The 26,976-nt window shown below is 41.1% G+C and overlaps 1 protein-coding gene across 1 annotated transcript; it reads right to left on the reverse strand.

Annotated features, from left to right (window-relative positions):
• LOC309795855 (uncharacterized protein C4orf51) lies at positions 1 to 26,976 on the reverse strand. The gene is given in 7 exon segments (XM_082608675.1): positions 1 to 256; positions 2,830 to 2,853; positions 2,857 to 2,903; positions 3,366 to 3,423; positions 5,589 to 5,647; positions 21,807 to 21,868; positions 26,717 to 26,976. Coding segments are annotated over 7 exon segments (585 nt in total). The 5' UTR covers positions 26,944 to 26,976; the 3' UTR covers positions 1 to 148.

Here is a 26,976-nt window from a genome sequence, read left to right on the forward strand (position 1 = left end):
ACAAACAGGGATGAAGGCGTTTGAAGCCCCGGCAAGTGCCCAAGAAAGCTAACCTGCCCAAGTCCGTGTCTTCCCGGGCCCTCTCATACCTCAAAGGCGTTAATTAAGCAAGCTCTGGGCCTCCAGCTTTGTGGCTTCGTTTTCCGACTCAGCTAAATGATGAGAACGGTCCTCCAAGACTGTAAACGGAGTATTGATCAGCTTCTGAGTCTTCAGATGAGCTAGTCTTGCTTGTAGAATAACATGGTTCCCGAAGCTGGAAAAAAGAAATGGCCTGGCTGTCAGCACTCGCCCACCCGCAAAGGTTACTTTTTCGCACAGAATTGGGAATTAAATTGCCAAGACATCGGTAACGAGCAGGAATTGGGATTGTTCCTGCATTTTCTTCCACCTCCTTTAACCTTCCTATGTCATGTATCGCGTCTGTGTCAGGAAGCCCAGATCAATAAGCAGGAGAGGAAAAAAAGGCAAGAACTCTTGGAATCAGTAACTGAACCATTCACTGCTTCTCTGTACTGCCCCTTAATCATCCTTTAGCGGTAAGAATTTTTTCCCGTCTTCCCTACCAACCCTTTAGTCCAGACATTCCTGGGCGTGGATGTCTCTGCTTTCCAGTGTTACATCATGAACTTCTTGAAGACAGGACCCAGAAATATAAATATGCAGAAGATGGTTACCAAAAGCATTAGACACCAAGCAAATACTTTTTAAAGTGAGAATACTGTTAATGATGGTCGAAATCTTCACTCAGTCCTTACTTACTGCTGAAAATCTCATTCAGTCCCTACTTGCTGCCGATGCAGGAATGTGTACATTTTACATCTCAGTGCTTGTTCCCATTCCCCCAAATAGAATGCCTGTTTTTTTTTCAAATTAAGACTTTTGCCTTGTCCTATACATTACAAGTTGTGATTTATTCTTTACTCAGAACTCTAGGCCCAAGGCTTCCCAAACAAGTATCCCATATTAATTGCGTGGGGTGTGCCTGTGTGTGTGTGTGTGTGTGTGTTATACTTTTAGCCTGTTGCACCATATAAACAAGAGCAGGATGTAATGTCATTAATTTGTCGGGAATTGTTGACTAAAAAGAAGCTACTGTGAGTATAGAAAATTCACTTTAGGGGAGGGGGTCGGGGAAGCACCTCGAAGAGACAGGCAACTGTTCCCTGGAACAGCTGCGGACACTGGCAGCGGAATTGCTTGGCATCAGTACAACTCTGTGCAGCAAGAGGGATTTATTTATTTAACAATAGTTCATGATTCTCCCGAGCAACTCCCAGGAGGCCAGCTAGCAGTAAATATACTTTCAGGAAATCAGCTACTCTTCCTAGAAGCAGGCATCAACCCTACAGGGAAGGGAGGTCCCTGGCTACCCGCATAATACAACATTCAGTGGACTGCCCAGCTTCAAATGCCCGGGCTTCCCTGGTGGCACAGTGGTTGAGAGTCCGCCTGCCGATGCAGGGGACATGGGTTCGTGCCCCAGTCCGGGAAGATCCCACATTCCGCAGAGCGGCTGGGCCCGTGAGCCATGGCCACTGAGCCTGCGCGTCCGGAGCCTGTGCTCCACAATGGGAGAGGCCGCTACAGTGGAGGCCCGCGTACCGCAAAAAAAAAAAATAAATAAACAAATGCCCCCGAATAACTCCCTCTACTGCCTGCCACAGCCCTGCCCTCCCATGCTAGGAAGGTTACCTGGTAACTTTCTGAAAGGTCACCATTAAATAGATTAGCTACCTGGGAACGGAGGTGGGCTGTTCAACCCTGTCCCATTAGCTAAATTTATCAGATAAGCCTGTTGGTGCCCACAGACTAGGATTTTCCAGAGTGATATGTACATATACTGGTGGTTCTTATGATAATGTTAGGTGGTACTTGAGTAACATTTTTTATTTTAATGGTCAGGTTTTGTTTTTTTCTGGCCTCGCCGTGGTGCGGCAAGCGGGATCTTAGTTCCCCCACCAGGAATCGAACCCGTGCCCCCTGCAGTGGAAGCTTGGAGTCTTAACCAATGGACCACCAGGGAAGTCCAGGTGTTTTTGTCTAATGCACATAACTAGCATACCAAACCCATGGTATTGTAAATATAATTACTTAGGGTGAGGCCACATTTTTAAAGTCAATTTAAAGAGAAATCTTAATAAGCAAAAGTAATAGGATAGCAGAAATTTTTGTAACTTTTATATTAAATGAGGTGAAGTCAGTACGGTGCTTGTAGAAACCAGTTTTTATTCTTTCTTTCTCTAGAAGTCTCTGCCAGGACTCTTAAGATATAAGAAGAATCCCATTTTCACATCCTGTTAAAAATTACTGGGTTTTGAGAATGTCTGACTAAGCAAGACAAAGCCCCTGCTCTGGAGGGCCACGTCAGGGGGAGCGGGGACAGGAGATGTTGGGTAGCAGAACAGGCACGTGAGGAAGCTGAGCCCAGGACCCTGGGCACCCACGGTGGGTCCCCCGAAGGGGAGGACAGTCTGAGAACTTATTGTCTTTTTCACAAGAGGTGGAATCCAGCAAATCTCTGATGTCACTGATGAGAATTTGGACCGTAGGAGAGAAATTCCAGTCCCTGAAAGCCTCTTTGAGGCTTGTTTCCAAAATAACTAGAGAGAGATCTAAACAAGAAATGTTCATGATGCTTTTGGGAAGACTGCTTATCAGAATAGTCTATTTCTATAGTCTTTTCTGTTTATCACATGATTGTAAATTGTGGATTACCTTCACACCAATTCTAAGCATACACACACCTCCACCCTTACGGCTACACTGTGCAAAATTACTGACACTCCCAGGGATCCACTGTTGGGTGACAAGTGAAAAGATTCTTACATGCTTCAGGAACTCTCTCCTTAGTCAACTGTACTTCATCAGGTTCTCAGATGCTGGCTTTTTAATTCTCACATCTGGCATGAAGAGAGAGACAGCCAGTGTGTAAGTGTTCATGGTAGAGTCTATCATAGTATGAATAAATGAACTGTACAGACATTCCTAAACCATTTTTTCATCAGTAGTTCACACACACTACCGACCTCACACACACACACACACACGCTGCCCTCCCACCCCGACCCCCAGCTTCTGTCACCATCACAACCTTTTCACAGGTACACTCTTGTTCAGAGCTGTTGCTAACACTGCCTCTATGGGAATCCCCCCACTGTTTACTTCTGCAGCCTACCATCCTTACAGTCAGGAGAGGTACGCGCAATGACGTAACAAAGTGCATTATGGGAGGGAGGAGGCAAAACTGCAAAAGGCCTTAAAGGACTTCAGACTCTGGAATGGATGAAGATATCGGATAAAAATCATAATTACAATAAAGGCAGAACATGAATGTAAAAGTGGTAGTTTGGGATTGGACTTACAGGTTCTTTCATAACTTGGAGGTGCTAGAGGAGAATCCCCAGACAGAATTTGGTGTGCCTGTGAAAAAGAGAGGTAAAAATAAAACCAACCGCATTCACAATAGAAACTTAATAAAATTCCTTTTCCACTGTTGTGTTTCCACTGTGTTGTCCTCCCTGTTCAAAAGGCATTGGATACTGCTGTCGGCAGCCACTATACTAACAGATACTAGCAATAGAATAGAAGGACAAAATTGGAGAAAATATTTATCAAATTGCTATCCTTATATGCAAATAGCTTACACAAGCCAATAAGAAAAAGCTAAATACCCTGGTAGAAAAATGGGCAAAGGAAGTGAATACAATCACTTCTCGTTGCTCATGGATTCCATATTTGAGAATTTGCCTGCTTGCTAAAATTTATATGTAACCCCAAAGTCAATACTCGCAGCACTTTTTAGATTGTTCAAGGACATGCCCAAAGTGGCAAACAGTCTGAGTCACCTGACATGCACAGTCTCCATGGAGGTCCAGCCAGAGCACGCTCTTCCTTGTTTCAGCTCTCATACAGTAAACAAAGTGTCCTATTTGCAGCCAATTTAGCGCCACATGTTCTGCGTTCTCATGTTTTTTGTTAATGACTTCACTGTTTAAAATGGCCCCCAGGTGCAGTGCTGACGTGCTGTCTAGTGTTCCTAAGTGCAGGAGGGCTGTGATATGCCTTACAGAGAAGATACGCTTGTTAGATAAGCTTTGTTTAGGGACAAGTTATAATGCTGTAAGTTCAACGTTAATGGATCAACACTATATATTAAATAAGGTACTGTTAAACAGAAACACGCATAAAACAAATTTACATATTGATCAGTCAGTGAAAACCATATGACCAGAGGCTCACAGGAGCCTGACCCTCCATTTCCCTTAGGAGCAATAATAGTTCAGTATTCAGTGATTCAGTGTTAGTGGAGACTTTAGAAAAGGGAACTACGTTGAATAATGAGAATTGACTCTAAGTCACAACAGAGCTATGAATAATTAGTACACAGAAGATGCTCAACCGCACTGGTAATCAAAGAAGTGAAAGTTAAAAGGAGATTGAAGTATCTTTATCAAATTAGAAAACATCAAAATTATTTTTTAAAGCCAGTGTTAGAGAAAATATAGGAAAACAGGCACTCTTGTGGACTGCTAGTTCATAAGGCCAATTTTCTGGAAGGCAATTTGGCTGTACATCAAAATTTAAAATAAGCATACCGGGCCTCCCTGGTGGCGCAGTGGTTGGGAGTCCGCCTGCCGATGCAGGGGATGCGGGTTCGTGCCCCGGTCTGGGAGGATCCCGTGTGCCGCGGAGCGGCTGGGCCCGTGAGCCATGGCCGCTGGGCCTGCGCGTCCGGAGCCTGTGCTCCGCAACGGGGGAGGCCACAACAGTGAGAGGCCCGCATACCGCAAAAAGAAAAAAAAAAAAAATAAGCATACCTTCTAACCTAAGAATTCTACTTATGGGAAAGGACTCTGAGATGATGACTGTACAATTATAAAAAATTTACATTCAAATGTACTGATCCCAGCATTATTCATAATAGTTACAAATTTAAAAAACCTAAATGCCCAGCAACATGGCATATTTTTAAATGGATACATCCAGTCAATGGAATATTATGTATCCATTAAAATAATGATTGTGTTAACATTGAAGATGCCCATGAAAACATTAAGTGGTTAAAGCAGATTACAGAGGACAATGGATCCCATCCATGTACTCTAAGTGTATGCCTGTGCGCATCTTTATGTATGCATAAGTATAGAGATACGTTTCTAAGGAAGTTCACTAAAACGTTAGTGGTGATTATCCCTGGGGAGAGGGGAAGGATTTCAGGTGACTTTTACTTTTGTCTCTATGTCTCTGTATTATTTGAAAGTTTTCAATCAGAGGAAAGCTGTGTTTGTTTTTAACTGTCAGTGTAGTATGTATCATTATTGTCACACATGGGAAAGAGGAAAAGTTGGTGACTATTAAAAAAAATACAGTATCATCAGTTCACAATTATAATATTGGTTATCTCTGTTTCTCCATCATCTAGAGGAAAGCTACACACATAATAAGCACTCAGGAATAAATGTTTAATGAATGAATATATTAAACAATAACTCCAACCCCCTCCAGTTTTTTTTTAATAAATAATATGCAGTATGCAATCATTTAAGCTCTACATGTAAATGATCACTGAGAAATGTTGGACTTACCACTCCATGCTTGACACCAAATGAATTTTTAAAGGAACTGGTTATATGAGGGAATAGCCCTGCATGCAAATGAAGAAGGAAAACCTTCTTCAAGGATCAAGCCCAGTGCTAGAATAAAATTTCTTACATTCCCAGTTAGACTATACCAACAAATTGTATACACATCAGTTATTTCCCTTTAGAATCTGGCCAACAGAAAAGTAAAAGGTAAGACAAAGCTATAACTAAAGGTTAAGTCATAGTAAACATTCTGGAGCTTCTGGGGTGGCTGGGTAAAAATGTTTGTTTTTTATGGTACATATTTCAATATTATTTTAAAAAGAAAACCATACTGATAATAGCTAAGAAGACATTGAAATTATTTGAGTCTATAAAAAAAGTGTTATCAGAATAATTCAGTTTTATATGTCCTTTGGCTTTCTCTATGAGGTTTTCCTGAAGTAAGTCTAAAATAGGGACTGTGTTTCAGTCTTTATTAATTTTCTTAAGTTTTAATTCAGCTACAAAATAATTCTTTATGTCCCCTCTCCCCCATAAAAAAGTTAACCTTTCAAATGCTCTACTTTTTTTTTTTTTTTTTTTTTTTGCGGTACGCGGGCCTCTCACTGTTGTGGCCTCTCCCGTTGCGGGGCACAGGCTCCGGACGCGCAGGCTCAGCGGCCATGGCTCACGGGCCCAGCCTCTCTGCGGCATGTGGGATCTTCCCAGACCGGGGCACGAACCCGTGTCCCCTGCATCAGCAGGCGGACTCTCAACCACTGTGCCACCAGGGAAGCCCTCTACATTTTTACAGATTTTAATTTTTTAGAGCAGTCTTAGGTTCACAGCAAAATTGAGAGAAAGATACATAGAGTTCCCATATACCACCTGCACCCACATATGCATAGCCTCCCCATTATCAACATTCCCCCACCAGAGTGTTAACCATTGTTACAATTGGCACACCTACATTGTAACACCATAATCACCTAAGGTTCACAGTTTCCATTACAGTTCACTGTTGATGTTGTACATTCTATAGGTATAATGGCATGCACCCATCATTATAGTACATACTATACAGAGTATAGTATGTACTATACAGAGTATTTTCACTGACCTAAAAATCCTCTGTGCTCTGCCTATCTATCCCTCCCTATACAAATTTTAGAATCACTTTGTTGATACCCACAAAATAACTTGCTGGGATTTTGATTGGGGTTGCACTGAATCTAATTTCAAATTCCACTTGTTCATTGCTGGTATATAGGAAAGCAATCAACTTTTGTGTATTAACCTTGTATTTTGCAACCTTTCTATAATCACTTGTTACTTGCAGGACTTTTTTTGTCAATTCTTTTGGATTTCCTGCCTAGAAAATTATGCCATATGTGAACAAAGACAGTTTTATTTCTTCCTTCTCAATCTCTATACCTTTTATTTCCTTTTTTTGTCTTATTGCATTAGCTAGTACTTTCAGTATTATGTTGAAAGGGGTGGTGAGAGGAGAATCCCTGCCTTGTACCTGATCTTAGTGGGAAAGCTTTGAGTTTGTCGTTAAATATGATGTTACCTATAGGTTTTTTTTGTAGATTTTCTTTATCAGGTTAAGGAAGTTCTCGTCTTTTCCCAGTTTACTGAGACGTTTCCTAGTTTACTATCATGAATGGGTGTTGAATTTTGTTAAATGCTTTTTCTGCAGCTATTGATATGATCATGTGGGTGTTTTTTGGTTTTGTTTTTTGCTTATTGATGTGATGGATACATTAATTGATTTGTGAATGTTGAACCAGCCTTGCATACCTGGAATAAATACCTCTTGGTTGTGGTTATAATTCTTTTTATACATTGTTGGATTTACTTGCTAATATTTAGTTGAGGATTTTTGCATCTGTGTTCATGAGATATGTTTATCTGTATATCTCTTGTAATGTCTTTGTCTGGCTTTGGTATTAGGGTAATGCTGGCCTCATAGAATGAATTAGGAAGTATTCCCTCACCTCTTAACCTCTGAAAGAGATTGTAGAGAATTAGTATAATTTCTTCCTTAAGTGTTTGGTAAAATTAACTGTTGAACCCATCTGGGCCTATTGCTTTCTGCTTGGGAATGTTATTAATTACTAATTCAATTTCTTTAATAGATATAGGCCTATTCAGACTGTGTATTTTTTTCTTGTGTGAGTTTTGGCAGCTTGTATCTTCAAGAAATTGGTCCATTTCATCTTGGTTATCAAATTTGTCAGCATAGAATTGGTCATAGTATTCCTTTAGTATCCTTTCAATGTCCATGGGCTCTGTAGTGATTTCCCTTCTTTCATTTATTTCTGATAGTAACTTATGTCCTTTCTCTATTTTTTTCTTAGTTAGCCTGGCTAGAGGATTATTGATTTTCTTGATCTTTTCAAAGAAACAGCTTTTTGTTTCCTTTATTTTTTCTCTTGATTTCCCGTTTTCAATTTCATTGATTTCTACTCTACTACATATTGTTTCTTTTCTATTGTTTACTATGGATTTAATTTGCTCTTCCTTTTCTAGATTCCTAAGGTGGAAAATAAATTGATTTTAGATCTTTGTTCTTTTCTAATATATGCATTCAATGCTATAAACTTCCCTCAAAGCACTGCTTTTACTGAATTCCATCAATTGTGATAAGTTGTGTTTTCATTTTCATTTAGTTCAAAATATTTTAAAATTTCTCTTGACCTTTCCTCTTTGACCCATGTGTTATTAGAAATGTATTGTTTTATCTCCATGTATTTGGGGATTTTTTAGTTATCTTTCTGCTATTGATTTCTAATTTAATTCTACTGTGGTCTGAAAGCAGACATTCTATGATTGCTATTCTTTTAAATTTGTTAAAGTGTATTTTATGACCCAGAATGTGGTCTATCTTGATGAATGTTCCATGTGAGCTTGAGAAGAAAGTATTTTCTGCTGTTGTTGGATGAAGTTATTTAATAGATGTTGATTATATCCAATTGATTGATATGTTGTTGAGTTCAACTATGTCCTTGCTCATTTTCCTCCTTCTAGATCTGTCCATTTCTGATAGAGAGGTGTTGAAATCTCCAACTATGATAGTGGATTCATCTATTTCTCCTTCCTATCAGTTTTCACTTCACGTAGTTTGATACTCTGTTGTTAGGTACATACATGTTAAGGATTATTATGTCTTCTTGGAGAATTGACCCCTTTATCATTATTATTATTTAATGCCCTTCTTTATCCCTGATAATTTTCCTTGCTTCAGAGTCTGCTGTGTCTGAAATTAATAGAGCTATTCCTGCTTTATGTTTCACTGGTATTAGCATAGTATATTTTTCTCCATCTATTTACTTTTTTTATAGCAATTATTATGATTTGAAGTGTTTTTTAAAAAATTTTTCATACTACCAAGCACCTCAAAGCTTTCTGAGTTACTTAGTTTGCATTGTAAGCATTTATTTTCTTTTTTTGTAAGCATTTATTTTCATTTAACTTTGTATGATATTTCTAAAACTTACATATGATGAAAATCAAGTAATCCATCCATTTACTTTCATTCTATATGTGTCTTTATATTTAAAGGGGGTTTCTTGTAGATAACATATAATCCGGTCTTGTTTTTTGATCTACTGATAACCTCTTGTCTTTCAATTAGTGTATTTAGACCATTGATGTTCAAAATGACTATTGATACAGTTGGATTAACATCTACCATATTTGTTATTGTTTTCTACTTGTTGCCCTTATTCCTATTTTTGTCTTCCACTTTTTCTGCCTTCTGTCATTTTATATGATTGTATTTTGCTCCTTTCTTAGTATAATAATTCTACTTCTTTTTTTTTTTTACTTTTTTAGTGGTTGTCCTAGAGTTTTCAATATACATTTACAGCTAATCCAAGTGTAGTTTCAAATAACACTATAGCACTTCACGAGTATACCTTATAATAATAAAATATTCCTATTTCCTCCCTCCTGTTTCCTGTATTATTTCTGTCATTCACCTCACTTATATATAAGCATATGTATATAAGTATATACATAAGACATATACATATACATAAGCATACATAATTGAATACATTGTTACTACTATTATCTTTGAACAAACTTATATGTTAGCTCAATTAATAAGAAAAATTAAAGTTTTTATTTTACCTTCACTTACTCCTTCTTCGATGCTTTTCCTTTTTTTAATGCAGATCCAAGTTTCAGACCTATATTATTTCCTTCTCTCTAAAGAACTTAACATTTCTTGCAAGGCGGCTCTACTGGCAAAAAATTCCCTCAGTTTTTGTTTGTCTGAGATAGTATTCCTTTCTCCTTCACTTTTCAAGGATAATTTCACAGGGTATAGAATTTCAGGTTAGTGGGGTTTTTCTGTCAACATTTTAAATATTTCACTCTACTCTCTTCTTGCTTCCATGGTTTCTGAGAAGAAGTTGGATATGATTCTTATCTTGTTTCTTTATAGGTAAGGAGTTTTTCCCCTGTGGCTTCTTTCAGGACTTTTTTCTTTAACTTTTACTTTCTGTAGTTTGAAAATGATATGCCTCTGTAGAGTTTGTTTGTTTGTTTGTTTTACATTTATCCTTCTTGATGTTCTCTGAGCTTCCTGGATCTGTGGTTTGGTGTCCAACATTAATTTGTGAAAATTCTCATTCATCATTGTTTTATATATTTTTTCTATTTCTTTTTCTGGTGTGCCCATTACACCTTCTATAGTTGTCCCACAGTCTGTTCTGTCTTTTCTGTCTTTGTTCTCCTTGCCTTTCCATTTTGGAGGTTTCTATTGAGGTAACCTCAAGCACAGAGATTTTTTTCCTCAGCTGTGACCAGTTTTCTAATAAGCCCAACAAAAGCATTCTTTCTTTGTGTTATACTGTTTTTGATCTCAGCATTTCTTTTTGGTTCTTTCTTAGGATTTCCATGTAGGCTTATATTGCCCATCTGTTCATGCATACTGTCTATTTTATCCATTAGAGCCCTTAGAATATTAACCATAGTTGTTTTAAATTCCTGGTCTGATAATTCCAACATCCTGCCATGTCTGGTTCTGATGCTTGCTCTGTTACATCAAATTGTGTTTTTGCCTTTTAGCATGCCTTGTAATTTTTTCTTGATAGCAGAACGTGTTGTACCAGGTAAAAGGAATTGCTGTAAATAGGACCTTAAATAATGTGGTGGTAAGTTGTAGGGGGAGGGGAAGCATTCTATAGTCCTATGATTAGGTCTCAGCCATTTAGTGAGCCTGTGCCTCTGGACTGTGAACTTCACAAGTTTTTCCAAGTTTTTTTCTCCCCGCTTAGGTAGAACAGAATGGCTAAAGTGGACTGGAGTTGGGTATTTCTTTTCCCACATGGAAAGCTTGGGTAAGCTGGAGTTGGGTACTTCCCTTCTCCCAGGTCAGTTACGGTATGACAATACCCTGGCAGATTAGGCTCTGGTTAACTAGCTTCTCATGAGGGTAGACCTTGTTAAGAAGAATATAGTGCTCTGGAGTATTTCAAAATGGTTCCTTTTTCCCCTCCCCCTGCCAGAAGCACAAGGGGATTTTTCTCTGATATTTACTGTGGGTACCTGGTCAAGTTCCTGGGGATAAATTTCACGATACTATAGGGGTTGCCCTATGCCTGGGTCCTTTTAGAATTTTTCACTCTCAGACTTGTCTACATTGAGCCTCCAGCAATTTGTCAGCAATTACTGTGCAGGTATTCCAACCCTGGCACTGGTTCCCGTAGTGGCTTCCACTTGTGAGACTCTGCTCTGGTAAGTTGTGAGACTCTGAATTCACCTGTCTGTCTCTTCAATCTTGGGGGGGGTGGTTTTCCCTGTGTCCTCACCTCTCTCATGGATCTAAGAAGAGTTGTTGATTTTTCAGTCTCTTCAGCTTTTTACCCATTGTTAGGATGGAGTGGACTCTTTCAAGCCCCTTACATGCAGAACTGGAAGCCAGAAGTCAAGGTAAATTTATGCCTGGAACATTCTTCCATGATACACAGCTTATACTCTTAGAATCGGAGGGAACCAAGACTATGCTAAAATTCTAAAGCTATACATTTTTCTCAAGGTCTGAAGAAGCTCTAGTGTATTTTTTAACAATTGTATTGAGGTTCATCCACATTCCATATTTCGCTCTTTTTATTGGTGGGTAGTATCCCATTGTATGAATATATCAGATTTTGTTATCCATTCACCAACTGATGAATGTAAGGGTTCTTTCCAATTTTCGCTACTATAGATAATACTGCAGTGAACATTCACGTACAAATCTTTGTGTAGACATTTGTTTTCATTTCTCTTGAGTGGGTACCTAGGTGTGGAATTGTTAGATCCTATTGTAAATTTATGTTTAACTTTTAAAGAAACTGTCAAGGTGTTTTCCAAGGCAGCTGTGCTACTTTACATTCCCCCCAGCAATGAATGAAGGTTCTGGTTTCTCCACATCCGTTCCAACATTTGTCTTTGTGATTATAGCCATTGTTATGAGGAAAAAATTATAAGTTATAAATTTCCTATAAGATGAAAAAATTAAATTTGATTAAAAGTAAATAAAAATTGATTTAAAAAGGTAAAGAGGGTCTGGTTTGGCATAAAAGGATGGGGCCTGGTCAACAGGGATGAGTCAAGGGAGAGGAATAGCACTTGGCAGATACTCATTATTTGTGCTATTTTATGCCGATAAACTTTAAAAAACAGGCTATCTTAAGCTAAAGTCAAATAAAGAGTTCAATAATTATTTAGCTAAATTCAAGAAAAACTCAAAAATATAATGTATTTCAAAGAGAGAATTGCTAACCATTGGGATAGATGACAGAGTGAATCTTTTCCTGACAGATTTTTAAGAATAAGGTACTTAATGGTCTGTATATTAGGTAACTGAGGTCCTTTTTCACAGCAGCAGTTAAAGCATGTGGATTAGAAGTTTATCCTGCATAATTAGCTCTGATTATTCCATTGGCTGTAAATCCTTAGCCTTTCAAAGCTCTATAAGACTTTTATAAATCCCATAGGCCTGCCAGAGGCTTTAGGTAGTTTTTTGTCACCCTTCCTTTCAAGAATTATATGAGATAATCATTAATTACTAGATTATATGATTTTATAATATAGAAGTTTTAAAGAAAGTAATTTTGAGGCGTTTGATGGATTATAGGGGGAAAACAGGCATTAGAATTTGTGCTAGACCACTACATGAGGGATTTACACATTTATGCTCATCTTTTAGCTGAACTTGGTCATTTTTCTAACTGAGCTAGAAACATCTCTCATTTTCTTCAGTCTGTTTATGGAGAAGAACACCAGCAAGCTCCCATATGTTGGAGTTTGGTCAGCTGACGATCTTTTTCTTTGCAAGTTAACAGTTGACGAAATAGAGCCCACAGTGCAACTTGACCTTGGCAGTTTCAGCTGGCCTTTTAATTAAGGACATTTAACATTACCCTAATTTGCTACTGTGTATCCACCTCCCTGCTTCCACTTCCTCCTCCTAGAATTGCAACCAAATTGGGCAATTTTGTTGATGAAACTAACAATGTCAGTAACGGCCAACAAACTCTACCTTACATATTAGGTCCATAAATTTTGCGCCAACCCTGATGGAATGCCACAGGTATTTGGTTTTAAAAGTGAATTATCAAGAAAGCAAGTGTGGGTTTGCAAGCACCACTCTTTCAGAACCAGAGAAGCTCAAGTTTGGAAATATTCTTGGTCTTCTAATCATGTAGTCCACCTACTGGGTATCTGTCATTGTACTGCTCTCAGCTGTATTTGTGATTCCGTTTTCTTATCTTAGATTAGGGGATCATATGATCTCCTACCTACCCATCCCTGAGGTCCTTGAAACTTTGAGTTCCTTGAAATGAAGCTTCATGAACACAAAACATAATGTTGGAAAGTGAAGAAAAATAGTTTTTAACCTTTTTGGAGTACTGTGGTCTTAAATTGTATGTACACAAAAGAGGAGAATTTAGACCAAAGATTAACAACACTTAACCAAGAGTCCATGGACACCCTGGAGGGATCCAAGAGGTATGCATTGTTGGCTTGTAGAAGTGTCTCAGTGGATGTTTTTCTGAAGATAGGGCCCAGAGCTTTCATCAGGCTTTTCAAAGTGCCTCAAAAATATAATGTATTTCAAAGAGAGAATTGCTAACCATTGGGATAGATGACAGAGTGAATCTTTTCCTGACAGATTTTTAAGAATAAGGTATTTAATGGTCTGTATATTAGGTAAAACTTTTTCTCTCGGTATTAAGTTTCTTACGTGTGATAATAGTATTACAGTTATGTAAGAGAACATTTTTTTCTTTTTGCTAAAAGAACATTCTTAATTCCTAGGAGTACATGCTGAAGTATTTAAGGATATACTGTTATTATGCCTGTAATTTACTCTCAATAGTTCAGCAAAGAAGTACTATATACAAGTATCAATAGGGAGAGACTGAGATAAAGCTGTATGTTAACAAATGTGGCAAAATGTTAACAATTGGTGAATCTGGGCAGAGAGTAGGCAAATATTGGTTGTACAATTCCTTCAACTTTTCTATGAATTAAAAAAAAAAAATTAGGACTTCCCTGGTGGTCCAGCTGTTAAGACTCCATGCTCCCAATGCAGGGGGCTCAGTTTGATCCCTGGTCTGAGAACTAGTTCCCTCCTGCCACAACTAAAGATCCTGCACTCCACAACTAAGACCTGGTGCAGCCAAATAAATAAATAAATATTTTTAAAAATCTTTAATTGTGTATAATAAGGCATTCACTTATCTGCCTTAATTTCATAATTATAGGCAAGGAAGTGCTATTATCATATTTTATAGATGGCTAAAACCAGGCAGAAAAAAATTAAGAAAACCAGGCAGCAGCATCCCAAATTACATTGGAGCCATAACCAAAGACAGACCTAAAAACAGTGTCTTCTTCCCATCTTCTCCCCACACAGCTCCAGCCCGTCCCGTAGGAAGACCCATGGTTTGTTCACACAAGCCCCTGAAGTCACTGTAGTGCCCACTGTCATGCTATCTTTTAAGTTCATGGGCAAAAGCAATCGCAGCCACTTCCTAGTCGATGTTTTGCTTGAGCAGCAAAGTATGCACAGTAACAGATGGCATCTTGTGACCTTCTTAATAACAGGCTCGGCTGCCAAGGTTCCCTTGTGTCCAGTCTCTGCAGGGAATTTGGAAACTCTTGCCTTACACTTGAATATTTTCTGACAAACACATTTAACCATTTATTAGACTGGTTCCTGATTTCAAATAGAGGAAAACAAAATTCCCAACTCCTGAAAGGGACGTTGGTATTCCGTGGGTCCGGGGGACCCATCCTGGGATTCTTTGGGGTGTGCTGGCCATCATCCGGCGTTATCTGTCATTTTGAGTGTGGTGAGGACCTCAGTCCCAGGCAAAACGCTTCCCAGGCTGCCTAGATTTATGGGTGGCCAACATAAGCTTTTTTCTTTCTGTAGTTTAAAAGAAATGTATGCGCTTCCCGCAGCCAGGCATACAAATGAGCCAGAAAACAAACTGAATCCCGGCATTAGAAGGTCCCTCTGCTGTGACAGCCCACACCAGGAGTGAATTCGGGAGCCCCGTGGTGGGTGAGGCTTGTTCTAAGCCACTTTGCTGCTTTCCTTGGGCAGCCGCGCTGTCGAGCTCCACCGTGGGAGTGGGGAGAAGAGAGGGAGGGCAAGGATTAGGTGATGCAGCAGCCTGCCCGGCGGCCCTGCGGGTCCTCAGCTCTCCTGCAGGGGCAGCTCGCCTTTACGGAAGGCACACAAGAGTGGCCCTAGGAACAGCCAGGGAGGAGATTCATGTGGAAGCCTGAGTCCTCCTCTTCTCTCCCAGCAGAACGGACCTGAAGGGCTTGCACCAGGAGGAATCCAGGTACAAGTCATATCAGTCCCCATCAGGCAACAGGTGTGTGTGTGGGGGGGTATGGGACGGGTGGAGAAAGTGCTAGAACATTCTCAGTGCAGGTGGTAGGAGTGCAAAGTGTGGAACCTCAGGGATAAACAACTCAGGTGACAGGCACAAGATGGCATGAATTCACACGCAGGAGGAGATAGGTAGGAATTAGGTTTCTGTTTGGCGGGGTGGGAGGTTTCATCTGGGGGTTTCTCGTGGTAGCTGAGGCCCAGGAGGGGAGTCTTTCCTGTTGGCCCCAAATTCTGGCCTTTGGAAAAGAGGATGCCTTGGAGAGGGGCGGCCCTCCTGATGCCTCTGCCTGGGAGATGCTGGCCTGGGTGCGGAGAAGCCTGGATGATGAGCTGCGCGTCTCTCCCAGGACAGCTGGGGCAGATTTTGCCTGGTTTGGTGGCCATCTACCCACTTACTGTTCCGTCCCGGGGCTGGCCTGTTGCTCCCTCCCCAGGCCGAACAGCAAACCTGCAGGAAAAGTCCCTCTCGTCAGGCATGCCCTAATCCATCTGCACCCACCTTCACTCTGGGGCCCCAGCCTCCAGAAGCCAAAAGCTTTGGAAATGCTCCCGGAACAGCACAAGGGGGCACATCCCTGAGACGTTATGGAAACAAGGTGAACAAAGCTTGGAAGCCACAGGACACCCACATCACGAAGAAGAGGAAGGTACTTCCCCTGCCTCGGGCCCTACAGGCACCAGCTCTTCTCCCGCCCTCTTTCCTCTCTCCCACTCATCCCCGATCATGTTCACCGTCACTGGTTTACACGACTGAGTGTGTATGTTTCAGATTTGGGTTTGCCTGGCTGTGCCGTCTTCAGCCTGTACCAGAGCCTGGGTCGGGGGTGGTGCAGCGTGTACATCTAAAACCACGTACCAAATGCAACAGTGCCATTTAGAATGCTATTTTTCATTTCTTTTTTTTTTTTTTTTTTTTTGGCCAAGCCGTGCTTGGCTTAAGGGATCCTAGCTCCCCGACCAGGGATTGAACCTGGGCCCTCGACAGTGAAAGCACGGAGTCCTAACCGCTGGATCACCAGGGAATTCCCTCATTCAATTTTTAAAGTATTACAATTTTATGTGCTACTACACAGGATTTTAAAGCCTGCCATTGGAAACACAAGTTTGGGTTTTTTTTAACAACTTTATTGGAGTAAAATTGCTTTACAGTGGTGTGTTAGTTTCTGCTGTATAACAAAGTGAATCAGCTATACATATACATCTGTCCCCATATCTCTTCTCTCTTGCGTCTCCCTCCCTCCCACCCTCCCTATCCCACCCCTCTAGGTGGTCACAAAGCACTGAGCTGATCTCCCTGTGCTATGCGGCTGCTTGCCACTAGCTATCTATTTTACATTTGGTAGTGTATATATGTCCATGCCACTCTGTCACTTTGTCCCAGCTTACCCTTCCCCCTCCTCGTGTCCTCAAGTCCATTCTCTAGCAGGTCTGTGTCTTTATTCCTGTCTTGCCCCTAGGTTCTTCATGACCTTTTTTTTTTTTTTTTTAGATTCCATATATATATGTTAGCATACGGTATTTGTTTTTCTCTTTCTGACTTACTTCACTCTGTATGACAGACTCTAGGTCCATCCACCTGGCTACAAATAACTCAGTTTAGCTTCTTTTTATGGCTGAGTAATATTCCATTGTATATATGTGCCACATCTTCTTTATCCATTCATCTGTTGATGGGCACTTAGGTTGCTTCCATGTCCTGGCTATTGTAAATAGAGCTGCAATGAACATTTTGGTACATGACTCTTTTTGAATTACGATTTTCTCACGGTATATGCCCAGTAGTGGGATTGCTGGGTCGTGGAAACACAAGTTTTTGAAAGGTTGCTTCAGTAAAAACTACATTCTAATTTTTGAAAGTACTTTATGAATGCCCTTTGGGAAGACAAATTCTATGTAACAAACTGCCTCTATAAGGAAATATATTGTGGGAAAGAAAAAGTCAACCATGGAAGGTCCATAAAAACCACTCTTCAACATACAGTTAAAGGACATCTGGTTTGTACTGAGCCCTGCCCTGGGTGCTGGAGTTACAGAGACGAAGAAGACAGACAAGTTCCTTCTCTCATGAAGCTTATGTTCTAGAAGAGGAAAGAGATAACAAGTAAACGAATACAAGAATACATGGCAAATTAGGAGCTAAGAAGGAAATTAAAAATGGAAAGAGTGTGAAGAACTGACTTTAATGTAGTGGCCGGGGAAGCCCTCTCTGAAGAGGTGACATTTAAATTCAAACTTGAAGGCTACAGCTCAGCAGAGCTGAGATAATTGCATTCCAGCAAAGAGAATGTATGTGCAAAAGTCCTGAAGTGGGAAATGGCTTAGCAGTTTCAAGTTTCTGAAAGAAGCCAATGTAACCGGAACAGGGTGATCAAAAACGGAAAGGGGGGCTTCCCTGGTGGCGCAGTGGTTGGGAGTCCGCCTGCCGATGCAGGGGACACGGGTTCGAGCCCTGGTCTGGGAAGATCCCACATGCCACAGAGCAGCTGGCCCCGTGAGCCACAATTGCTGAGCCTGTGCGTCTGGAGCCTGTGCTCCGCAACAAGAGAGGCCGCGATAGTGAGAGGCCCGCTCACCGCGATGAGGAGTGGCCCCCACTTGCCACAACTAGAGAAAGCCCTTGCACAGAAACGAAGACCCAACACAGCCATAAATAAATAAATAAAAATTAAAAAAAAAAGCGGAAAGGCATGGAATGAGACTGGACAGATAGGCAGGGTCCCATTTGTGCAAGGCCTTACAGCCTTGGTAAGGAATTAGGATTTTATTGCAAGTGTGACAGGAAACAGAGAAGTGACATCATCTTGTTTATGCTTTAAGATCTCCCCGTGTAACGACATGACTTATGGGTGGTCTGGTGAGTTCTTTTTACTTTTGTAAGTCTCTTGAGGTTTGGAGAAGGCTTCGCAGGAGAATAAAAGTGAGAGTGAAAGAATAGGAGAAAAAGAAGATGTTAAACATGGACACACACACTCTTGAAGTAACATGACAAACCATATTCATGTTGCCCTCTTAGAATATTATTTGGTTCTTGTAAATATTTTCCTGGATTTTGTCATCCTTGTAAAAGGCCATGTACCATAAAGAGAGTTCCAGGTAGCTGCTTTAGGGACTTGGAATTTGTTATGTGTGGCTAGGGAATATCCCAAGAAGATCTCACACCTGTTGTCACATCTGGGCTTTGATGTGGTCATTCTATAGATAACCTCTTCCCTAGTACATCCTACGTCTCCTGGAAGAACAAGAATCAAAGAGCCCAGTGTACCCTTTTGCAAGGGTAAGTTGGGCTCATCCACACAGGCATGGCCTTAAGAACGAGAAGAGGGAAAGGAACAGCCCGTGAGAGCTACCCCAGCTGCCCGGCATCCCACCTCACTCTTCATAAATTGCTTCTGCTGGAGAGAAGCTTTTTTTTTTTTTTTTTTTTTTTTTTTTTTTTTTTTTTTTTGCGGTACGCGGGCCTCTCCCTGTTGTGGCCTCTCCCGTTGTGGAGCACAGGCTCCGGACACGCAGGCTCAGAGGCCATGGCTCACGGGCCCAGCCGCTCCGCGGCACGTGGGATCTTCCCGAACCGGGGCACGAACCTGTGTCCCCTGCATCGGCAGGCGGACTCTCAACCACTGCGCCACCAGGGAAGCGCCCTGGAGAGAAGCTTTTTAATTAAACAAAACTTGCTAGAATCTGTCTTAGAGAAAGTTGAATTGTTGAACAGTTACTGTCTGTGGTATTGCAGTTTTAGGATCCTTGATTTTAGTTTTTATTAGCTATTGCTTTGTTCTTTGAACATGAGAGATGAGCGTATGAGGGGCCAAAGAAGGGAAAAGCCACAACCACATCACTTGGAAAGAAAATTAATAGTGACGCAAGAGGAAAACCCGCCTTAGTGTAGGCAGAACACATACGATGGAACTCTTTGAAAGGCAGTCGTGAAAAAGAATTTGAGACCGTTTTTCCTCTGATGATGTGAATCACACTTACGAGCAGTCTGATTTGCATAGCTACGAATGGACACTTTAAAAAAAATTTTAATGACATCTCTTATCTGCTATCAATTCTTTGTTCTTTTTTAAAAATTTATTTATTTATTTATTTTTGGCTGTGTTGGGTCTTCCTTGCTGCATGGGTGCTTTCTCCAGTTGTGGTGAGCAGGGGCTACTCTTTGTTGCGGTGAGCGGGCTTCTCATTGCGGTGGCTTCTCTTGTTGCGGAGCACAGGCTCTAGGCACACGGGCTTCAGTAGTCATGGCTCACGGGCTGTAGAGTGCAGGCTCAGTAGTTGTAGTGCACGGGCTTAGTTGCTCCGCGGCATGTGGGATCTTCCCGGACCAGGGTTCGAACCCGTGTCCCCTGCATTGGCAGGCGGATTCTTAACCACTGTGCCACCAGGGAAGTCCCAATGGACACATTTCTACAAAGAGACAGTCAACAGACCAATGTCCACTAGTGGTGAGCAAATTTATCCAGTGGGCTTGTACTGACAATCTGATCCTTGGCTTCGTGTTTCAATTCCCTTCATTAGAAGCTTCTAGCACAAAGTTGATCATCCAAAAATTAGACATGGACAGTGAAAAGAAGCACAAAGGGAAGTTATCCTCTGGCCACATTAAATAATTCTACTCTGATGTACTGTCACCTCTTCATGAAGAGTGTAGTCATCAGTTAAATTAAAATGACCGTTTGAGGAAAGTGAAAAAGGCAACATGGGCGAGGTCCATTAGTAAGTCATCATTATGAATACAACATTTATGTCCTTTCTACCTTTCCTCTACCAATACTTTACCATAAAGACAGGAGAGGAGATATAGGAAAACAAAGCAATACCTATGGTACAGTGGTAATTTAATTTCCCCTACCCTAGCTCAGACTTGTCTCCGAGCTATGTAGTGTGTTTCAGTTTTACGTTTATTACTGCAAACAGGGACAGAAAATCCTTCCTGACTGTAACAATAGCTCAGATGGTTAGCTGTCCTGTCTCTTGCCTCAACAAACCATACAGGGACACATAAAACCCATTTCAAATGCACTATTCCCATAAAGTTCAATTTTATTGAGAAAGCCAGCAAAATAGTGACGGTCCATTATTTAGGAGAACCCCATGAGGCTGTAGGATGGTTCCTGACACCATCCGCCCTCCTCCCACAACACACGGGTACATGTTGAAAGACAAATACAACAAAAAGTATTAACAGAATAGTTTATAAGGTGCTTTAAAAACCCTAATTTGAGATAATCTTTAGTCTTATTAAACCTTCAAAGGTTGAACCCTGAGAGGTGGAAATTATGTGAGAAAAACCTATTGTGTTTCTTCCCCCAAAATCAGAGTGTGTGGCAGGACGGCCAGCTGTCCCCTTCCACAGTGTGCAGTTGTTACTGGGAAGAGCCTACCCAGCCCAGGAATCTAAACTCTCTGGCATGTAGGTGGGGTCTTGTGATCGCTTCTCCCACTGGAATGTGAGCATATGAGATGCGCGTCATGTCCAGGCTGAAATGGTGAAAAAGCAGGGGTGCCTTCCCTACCCTTTATCCCCTCCCGCCAGACGGAGAGAAATGACTCTGGGGCCCCAGGGGATGTGGAACCCCAAGATGAAGGAAGTCTGTGTCCTGAGAACACCCTGTGGAAGGTCTGTCTGCAAAACACCCTCCTGGGCCTTTAGATGAAGAAAAAAACTGTGTTTTAACGTGTTAAGCAACTGGAATGTGGAGGTTTATCTATCATAGCAGCTAGTGTTATCCCGATTTAACTAAAACTGGGTGGAGGTGGGTATAGATTAGTAAATGGAGTTTCCTAGTCGGTGGTTTATAATAGTTTGGTTTTTCTTCCCAGTTCTTTGATGTACCCAGTAAAGCTCAGATTCCATTACCTAGAGCTCCAAGCTCTGGCAGAAGGTACACTCTGGGACTAACATGGAGGAGGAAGTTTTTTTGCCCTGGAATAACTGTTATTTTTTTTTTTTTTTGCGGTACGCGGGCCTCTCACTGCTGTGGCCCCTCCCGTTGTGGAGCACAGGCTCCGGACGCGCAGGCTCAGCAGCCATGGCTCACGGGCCCAGCCGCTCTGTGGCATGTGGGATCTTCCCGGACCGGGGCACGAACCTGTGTCCCCTGCATCAGCAGGCGGACTTTCAACCACTGCGCCACCAGGGAAGCCCCATGACTGTTATTTTTAAGAGCGACAGATCCAGAGTGGAACATGCTCGTTTTCTTGCTAGAGATGCCTTGCCTTTAGTAGGCAAATGGAAACCATCTGGATGACGATCAAGAACATAAAAGTTATCAAGACAGCAAACTTGGCCAAAGCGCTGTGCTCAGAACTGATCATGTTGCACTTACCTTTAACATCTGTGGTCTCTTGGAGACCAGCCCTGCGGGCAAAGCAGTTTGGCAATGACATCCTAAAGAGAGCAAGTACAAGTTATAAGCTTATGGGTTTATAAGTCACAGACTATGGACTTAACAGGGCTTTTCACTCACCCTTTCATTTGATTTCTTAAACTTCGACGCTTCTCTTCCTCTCTTTCCACACTCCCAAACGTAAAATCTCATTAAATCAACCCAAGTTGGACTTTCTCATTGTCTTTAGTGATTTGTTTGGTCCCTGATTTGTCATAAAAGGGTAAAGTGTTCAACATTTGTACATGAAAATCTCAAACATTAAGTTCAAAATTGTTTTCACAGGATTTCTGAGACTTTCACTAGAGAGTTGTTTTCAAAATAAGATAAGTGCTATGAATGGAATAGGAAATATTACAGTAATTATGTTGGTTTCCCAGGAAAACGTAGTAGCAATGGGGTAACTTGGGGATTCACAGATGCTGTGTCTATCTTTCAAACATATCTGTAGTTCAGTTTCCCTGAATCCAGATATGACACTCATTTTAGGCAAGCAGTTGGCTTGGCGGGAAGCACAGTCATCAATTTCTAGAGGGCAACACATGGTGGCCATTGTTTTAGGGCCTCTGATTGGGGGGAGGAGGGTCTCTGAGCTCCGGGGACCTGGAATGTGTGTGTGACGTAAGGATAGAGGGGAATTATCTCAGCCTAAAGAGTCCTAAAATGCTCCTGGACATGTATTCAGCCCACAGACTAGCCCTAATAACTCCTGAGATGACAGCTGGTGGCCCACCCTGTATCTTTCTTCTCCTAACCTACAGCAGCAATTGAATCACTAGAGGGTATTAATTTTTAAATGTACACTTCTAAGCCCAACCCCAGTAATTATTTTTCCAATAGGTTTGAGGCAGAAGGTCTGAGGCAGGTAATCAGTGGGCCAGTTTCCTGACTTCTATGGGAATCATTTCTTTGCTTCTCCTTATATTTTTTATAACCCAGGCAGATATACCCAACACTATCGTTTGGCTCAGACTGTTTTTTTTTTAATTTTATGTAAATGGAATAATACAATATGTATTGCATCTGGCTCAAAATGCTCAATATAATGTTTGTGTCATGACAAGGTGTAACCATAGTTGGTTCGTTTACACTGGCGTTGTATGATCACAGCAGTGTCTATGCATTCTGCTGCAGATGAATAGTACATATTGTACATTTGGCTTGTTTTCAGTTTTTTGGCTATTATGAAAAATGCTGCTATGAACATACTCGTACATGTCTCTTGGTGCACGTGTGACAATGCATTTCAACTGGGTGTATACTCAGAACTGCTAAGTCCTAGGAACTTTACAGCATCAACTTTAGAAAACAAGACCAAACAGTTTTTCTAAAGAAAACAATTCAATGCACGTTCCCACCAGACGTACAGGAGAGACCTCATTGTTCTACACTCCCTCCAGCACTTAGTATTTTTTTTTTTTTTTTTTTTTTTTCCGGTACGCGGGCCTCTCACCGTTGTGGCCTCTCCCGTCGCAGAGCACAGGCTCCGGACACGCAGGCTCAGCGGCCATGGCTCCCGGGCCCAGCCGCTCCACGGCATGTGGGATCTTCCCGGACCGGGGCACGAACCTGTGTCCCCTGCATCGGCAGGCGGACTCTCAACCACTGCGCCACCAGGGAAGCCCAGCACTTAGTATTAATGGTGTTTTAAATTTTAACCTTTCTGGAAGATGACATGAGTAAGCTCACTGTGGTTTTAAGTTACATTTATTTCCTGATTACTAATGTGGTTAAGGACCTTCTGATAAGTTTCTTGGTCACTTGGCTATCTTGGTTTATGAACTTCATTTCAAAGTCTCTGTTCCATTTTTCTAGTGGGTTGTCTTTTTTCTACTAATTTGTAGGAGTTTTTTTGTATGTATCATAGTTATGAGCCCTTGGTCAGTCACTGAATTGAAAATCTTGTCTTCCTCTCTGTAGCTCGCCTTTTCATACTTGTAAGGGTGTGTTTTGTTAAAGAGAACTAATTTTAAGATAGTCCCATTTGCTTCACTTTTTCTTTGTGGTTAGTGCTTTTTGTGTCTGTTTAAGAAATCTTTGCCAACCTCAAGATCAACAAGATATTCTCTATGTCGTCATCTAATGGATTGGCTGTTTTGCCTTTCACACTTAGGCCTCTAATTCATCTGGAATTAATCTACCTGGGATTGCAAACACGACCTTTCTCCACTGTTCTGCTACCTTTCTCATAAAAAAGTGCCCATATATGCATGGTTCTCTTTCTGGGCTCTTTATTCCGTTCCATTGGTCTATTTGTTATCTTTGTGCCACATGCCATCCTGACTTAATTACTGAGGCTTTATAGTAAATTTTGTTATCTGTAGAGCAAACCCTCTTACTTTGTTCTTTTTTGAGAGTGTCCTGGCTATTCCCTGGCCTTGAATCATCTTGTCAAGTTCCACAAAAACACCTATTGGAATTGCATAAATCAATTTGGGGAGAAATAATATTTTTATAATATTTAGTCTTCTAATCCATGAACATGGTTTATCTCTCCATTGACTTAGATCTTTATTTTCTCTCACTAATGTCTTGTAGGTTTCTGTGTGGAGATCTTACGCATCTTTGATTATCTTTATTCTTAAAAACTTGACATATTTTAGGGCCTCCCTGGTGGCGCAGTGGTTGAGAGTCCACCTGCCGATGCAGGGGATACGGGTTCGTGCCCCGGTCCGGGAGGATCCCATATGCCGCGGAGCGGCTGGGCCCGTGAGCCATGGCCGCTGAGCCTGAGCATCCGGAGCCTGTGCTCTGCAACGGGAGAGGCCACAACAGTGAGAGGCCCGCATACCACAAAAAAAAAAAAAAAAAAAAAAAAAAAAAACTTGACATATTTTAGCAAAGTGGCATTTTTTTTTAAATTTTCATTTTAAAAATTGTATTTGGCTCAAATTAATTAATCTACCTGGGGTTGCAAACACGACCTTTCTCCACTGTTCTGAGTGTTTTCACTGGTAAGTGAAAATTTGGTCTGGTAAGTACTAATTTTCTTTTATATTTCCTGCTTTTAAAGATTCATGAAAATTTTGTATTGTGCTCCTTCCTTTATTATAAAAATGTTTACTTTATTATAAAAATGTTTCTGCTCTCCATTCTACCTGTGTTATAGGCATACCTTGTTTTATTGGACTTGGCTTTATTGTGCTTTGCAGATACTGTGTGTTTTACAAATTGAAGGTTTGTGGCAACCCTGTGTTCTCAGATGATGGTTAGCATTTTTTTTAGCAACTGAGTATTTTTAAATTAAGGCATGAACATTGTTTTTTAGACATAATGCTATTGCCCACTTAACAATATAGTGTATACATAACTTTTATATGTACTGGGAAACCAAAAAATTTGTGTGACTTGCTTTATTGGGTTACTCACTTTATTAGACCAAATTGCAATATCTCCGGAATCCACCTGTACTTTTCTATTGCTGCTGTAACAAACTAATGCTCCCTATTTGTCCCGTGGCCTTTTAGTAAGCCCTGGCACAGCGCCTCTTCATTTCAGAAGCATGATCCAGCTGCTTTTTCATTCAGGGATTTGTCTCTATAAGTACCAATGCAGAAGGGAAAATCATTGCTTTTCAAAGAATTTGGGACTCTTCTGAAAGGCCCAGTCAGAGCTCTCACAGTTTTCATATTTTCTGGGTTTGTATATCTCAGAGAGTCCAAAGTTGAGATAGGGAAGCAAGCATTGCCTTGAACATTCCCCTGCTGGCCTAGAGGTGCCTCAAAATTCACAGAATTAGTAAAGGGACTTCCAAAGTTAATTGAGGTGTCAACATACTGGAGAGCTATTAAAAATGCAGTGACTGTGTAGTTCACTGGAATACACCAGATGAGGCATCCAATTGCAAAGTACTTCTGAGACATTTTGGCTTTAAGTATTGTTTTGATAATTTGGAAAGCCCTGGAAGGCAAAATAACTAGTATTTGTTAGGGTATTATTTGAATTATTCCTCACGTCTCAAGTTGGAGCCAATAATCCAATTGATTTTCAAATAGATTTCCAGAATTTGGACAAGATATTTGACAACCTACAGAGGGAAATACTGCATTACGAATCATCTTTTCCACATCCTAACTTAATGCTTTCTGTCTCAAACTCACTGAGTTGCTCGCAGCTCTCAGATAACACCTGGGATTAAGAGCTCGCTGCCTTTGTGCACTCTCTCCTCCAGGAAGCCCTCCCTTCTCTCCCCACCTGCTAAACCAGCTCAGAAGAAAGCTGCTTTACAGAGCTCCTTCCAGAAACACAATACCCCTCCCCACCACCACAGACACTGATAAAATCTCCTTCCCCTGTGCTGGTTACTTATTTCTGTGGTTTCAGTTACCATATGAAACTGAAATGAATGTTTTCTGTGGGCCTGTCATAGGGCTTGGTTTATAGTAAACACTCAGAATATGTCTTTCGGGCCCCCAACACTTGAATTCATCCAGAGACAATTCATGGTGGAGGGCAGAGGAGGATTTAGTCAACGTTCCTCCTGCTCCGAGGGAATTTTTCAATTCCCCAAAGTGGAAAAACTAGACAAAAAATAAAGTGAAATTCTCAGGAGCACCTCTTTGCTGAGCAGAGAAGACTAAATATCTACATCTTAACCGAATACTCATATTTTAACTTTTCAAGAGTAAAGGTAGTTGCACATAATTTTAGGAGTACTAAATAGAGAATACAAACGTAATTTCAGCTGGTAACTGACATTTAGGTCTTCCTCCCCCTGACATTTACCCAGGAAAATATACAGCACGGAAGTCTACAAAGTGTCTCAGGGTTGACAATACCCTCCTCCTTCTAACAGCATTCTCATCTAGTTACAGTGACATCTCCAGGGGTGAATCACAAAGGAATCTTACTGGTTACACTCAGGCCAGTGCTGCCCTGCTTGAAGTCGACCGCATGTGGAATCATCCAGCTGCTTTTTCTGGTAACTGCCCGCATATGTTGTTACAGACGAATCTGACCACCTTGTTTCATTCTGCCAAGATGCTCCAGCCTTCAGGCGGATCAGATCAAACTCTTGAGAAGTAAGAGGGCTAAAGGGCAGAAGAATTTGTGGAGTCAAGCAGAAGAAGTGTGACATGGCCTGCTCTGAAGGACGACTTTTCAAGCCCTC

Source organism: Mesoplodon mirus, assembly GCF_964341445.2.
Source record: "Mesoplodon mirus genome assembly, chromosome: 2".
Lineage (NCBI taxonomy): Eukaryota > Metazoa > Chordata > Mammalia > Artiodactyla > Ziphiidae > Mesoplodon > Mesoplodon mirus.